Raw genomic sequence first — 4,244 nt, forward strand, 5'->3', positions numbered from 1 at the left:
ACGAACAATATGATTGCTATTTGTTTATATGAACGAGATGTGTTGTTATTGATTTGTTGGAATAAAATGAGTTTAATAAATATTGTCACTTTAATTAGTGTCTTGTGTATTTGTCCAATCACGTTGCACCCCCGGCATGTTCCGCATTTGGTCGGGGTGTGACAGATAAAGTGATATTAGAATGGATAATCATGATTACATTAATGAAAATTTTTGTTAGATGTTACATATTGAACGCGCTATATGCCCCGTTTAACACAAGAATACCTGTATTGCCTGCCTTAAATGTGCAAAATTGAAATCTCACACGAATTTACAAACACAAACACACTCGAATGTACTTGCATAAATTAATAAGAAAATATATAGTAAAATTGATAGATAATGATTAGAATCAAATGATAAGGACGTTGCTATTTATAGCCATTGTTTTACACTTTTACGGCTATGCACATGCTCGCGGTATAGATGAACGAATGCTTCCGGATACAAAAAGATTATGGTTAATACATAAAAAAAATAATAATAAATGTGACCACAAAAATATTAAATATTAATAAGCATGTAATTGAATAAGACCAAAAGACATAAAGTTTAGTTTGACTTATATAAGCTAAAAAGTCTATACTCACACTCTTCTTTTCTCGACCACTAATCTTACCTGTACTTTTAAATGAAGCAACCAACCAAAGCTAAGATTATTCAAATTGTCAACTATTTATCACTAAATGACAACTATAACTTTTTAATTATAATAAAAACGATATGCGATTGCACACCTTGTTGCAAAAGCGTGACGTAAATCATTCGATAATTGTTTGAATATAAAATAACCTTAACGATTAAAATTTATATTTGAAAGATATGTTTTTAGCCTAGTGATAATAGATAGGGATTGATAGGGATTTTATGATGGAATGGAATAATTTTGTTCTTAAAAAAGTCGGTATTCACACTTGGAGAATAGAGATAAAAAGAATTGTGATTCTTTTATTCTTGGCTAAACGGAGTCAACTAGTATCGTTGGTGGTGTGTCCAACTTATGAAGAAGATGTGTAAACGGCATTACACATTATGATATCTTGCAATTTGCTCAAGCGGTTTGGAGTGCCATAGCAGCATGGTGCAAGGTACTGTCTATATTTGCGTTTTCGATTAAAGATTTACTGGAACTCCATTGACACTCTACATTCTCTAATCGTAAGGCGAAAACATTTTATGCGGTTTGTCTTACCATGATTTGGAGCATTTGGAGGGTAAGGAATAAGGTAGGCCGATTTGTTTAAACAATATGATAGGTTATATCAAGAACCTATGTTGCATGTGGGTGAGAAACCGTGGCAAGAATCCGGCTTTAACGTCAGAGAGGTGGTGCGGTTTCCCCTTTATTATGTAATTGGGTGAGGTGCACTCATTGTATTCGGAAGGTAGATTGTAGTAGTGTATGCCATTGGACGATGGTTTGTAAATATGCCGTTGCGAGTATATTGCTTGTAATGATGTATTCCTCACAATAATATTTTGGTTGGCCGTTAAAAAGACAGATGAATAAATAAATAACCTTTGTGACAAGAGAGTTTTTTAATGAAGACCCAAATTCAAATATGAGCAAGACGATAGAACAATAAGTGTAGTGTGTTTAACTTTAAAAAAAATAAAGCACGATGACTCGACGAGCACACACAACAAAACACACACACATAGATCAGAGACGAACAAACCATAGCGGTGCTACAGTGCTATGTCCTTCGCTGCTTAGCCATATTCGTCCCTCACTAGGGATGACCTCATTTGAGATCATTGGCCTACCTCCTTTACTTCAATTTCAATAGTATACAATTATTATTATTATTTACAGTAAAACAGGAAGTAGTTGTCCTCTCTATTAAACCAATCATTACTTACTGTTTGATTATAACTTTTTTTATTTTTTTATGAAATACTGAGGGTGACTTGGGTATACCAGTTAAAGATAACTCCTACACGTCATCTTTTAACGGATGTCTTATTATTTATGAACTATAGAGGCTTTGATTAGGATGACGATTAATAGGGTTCAGGTTGGATATTGTCTTGTACTCATAATTATCGGGTAATTATCTGTTTGGTATTAGGTATACTGATTAGTTTGTTAAAAGTTTTAACAATTAAAATTATTCAGTAATAGGCTTGGGTAATCAGGTATATGATTATTAGTAATGGGGCAGGCCGTCATCTAACTCAATACTTAATCTATACTCTTAAACATTTTTAAAATAATCTCATACCTTGTCCAAGTTAAGGGTGCAAATGAGCCCAGCCGAGCCCGAGCTTGGCTTGTTTAACTTACACAGAGTTCGTGCTCGACTCGTGAATAATTTTTCAAGCTCGGGCTTGGCTCGTTTACCATTTATTTAATTAACTTTTATATATTTATAATTATTTTTATATGTCTGTTTTCAATTATAATAAATATACAACATAACATATATTATTTAGTTATTTTTCAATGAATATAAATTAATACAGTAGTTATTAAATATATGAGCATATATTTATATATATAATATAAAATTTATATAAATGACAACTCGTTTAGACTCGCGAGCCGGCTTGAGTTCGATAAACAAAGCCCAGGCTCAGACTCATTCATTAAACAAGTTTACTTTTAGACTAGAGCTCGTACCATACTTAGGTAGCTCACAAGCAACTCAACTTATTTGCATCCCTAATCCCAGTTATTCTGGATTTCGAGCAAACCTTTCGGGCTCAAATTGCAACTCAATTCTCAAGCCAAACGACCATGAACACGCCAAACAAATCACATTCCATTATCAAATATGATGCTATATTGGTAACTTGTAAACTATACTCTATTCTAATTTTATAATTACAAAACTAGAAAAAAAAAAAAAAACTGTGTTTATAATATAGTAATAAAAGGAGAAAATCAGCTACTTTTGCAACCCAGTCAATGACGTCAGTCATCGAAAAATCAACGGTTGAGACTAGTCCTCCCGAAATCAGCTAGTTTCCGAGATCTATTGGCGCCATATGATTTAGTACTCGACAGATGAGGCTTCACCGGACCTCCAATCTCGCCGGAAAACACGACGTCCGGCGGCAATCCTTTCTGGTTAATCAATTGCAGGTTAGGACTTGCACGAACCAACGGACTCAAACAAAACGTTAAACCGGACATATTATTATTCCTCACGTGTCCACCACTGCCGCCGCGCCGTACCGCCGGCGTTCTCCGCGGCGTGTTCTTCCACGACTCTGTTGACTCATTCTCATCCACGGAGATGACGTCAGCGTTTCTTACTGGTGACATTCCTCGACCGATGACGTCAGCCTGTTTCCTCCGGTGACGGCTGCCGGAGATGACGCTTGAGAACCACGACGATGACGTGACAGATTCACCGCCACGTGATTTTCCGAAAGTCGAATCTGGAGCCCTAGGATCCGAAACCGTATCCGGATCCACCGGTTTTCGGTTTCTAGATCTGAAAATATTCTTCGTAAACGAAATGAATCGGATAAAACTCCGTTTCTTCTTACCGGCAACGGAAGATGCTACTGCCGGCGGCGTACGGTAAAACTGACGGTCGGAGATGCTATGGTGATGACGTGGAACCTTCCGGTGATCCGCGGCTGAGTGATCGGACTTCCGGCTGTTGAAGTGCGGCGAAACTAACCGAGGATTCGCCGGAATATTCTCCGAATTTTGAAGTTGTTGAGTAGAGATGAGAGATAAGAGACGTTCACGGAGACAACAGGCACATACGCCGACGGTGCTACTGAGATCGGTGTAATGCTTCTTACACCTCATCTATAGATACAAAATATATCTGTATGTATGTATATATGAATATGTGTGTGTATTTGTTAATTGTGAGGGTTTGAATTGGTTATGTTGTTATACGTGACGATTATAACGAAGAGAGAGTTATGATTTATGATGGAGCATTTGCGTTTGTCTTGTGTTTGAATTTCGGTTGTGGTTTCCACACACGGTAAGGAAGAAAATATGTGTTCGTTGTGGTTTTATTTACTTACACACAATGGCCGGGTTTAGTGGTGGTCTGATTGCTTCTTCTGTAAAGATAGGTGTCGGGTTAAGGCTCGGTTTATGTGTTGAGGACCGTTTTTTTCCTGACTGTTGGGGTTTACTGTCTACGGGTGATTTTTAAGTTAGGTTTGAAACGTTGAATAACCATGAACGGTTGAAACCCGTCACATATAGGGAAAAAAAACACGTTCGA

At 36.9% G+C, this 4,244-nt stretch overlaps 1 protein-coding gene across 1 annotated transcript; it reads right to left on the reverse strand.

Moving 5' to 3' along the window:
* Window positions 1–2,974: 2,974 nt before the first annotated feature.
* On the reverse strand, window positions 2,975–3,811 carry LOC143584695 (uncharacterized). The gene has a single exon (XM_077066692.1). The coding sequence runs from the start codon at window positions 3,809–3,811 to the stop codon at window positions 2,975–2,977; it is 837 nt and encodes a 278-aa protein (XP_076922807.1).
* Window positions 3,812–4,244: the final 433 nt, after the last annotated feature.

This window comes from Bidens hawaiensis, unplaced genomic scaffold, assembly GCF_021521415.1.
Source record: "Bidens hawaiensis isolate Kalapana, Puna unplaced genomic scaffold, B.hawaiensis_p1.1 tig00033241_1, whole genome shotgun sequence".
In the NCBI taxonomy this organism is placed as follows: domain Eukaryota; kingdom Viridiplantae; phylum Streptophyta; class Magnoliopsida; order Asterales; family Asteraceae; genus Bidens; species Bidens hawaiensis.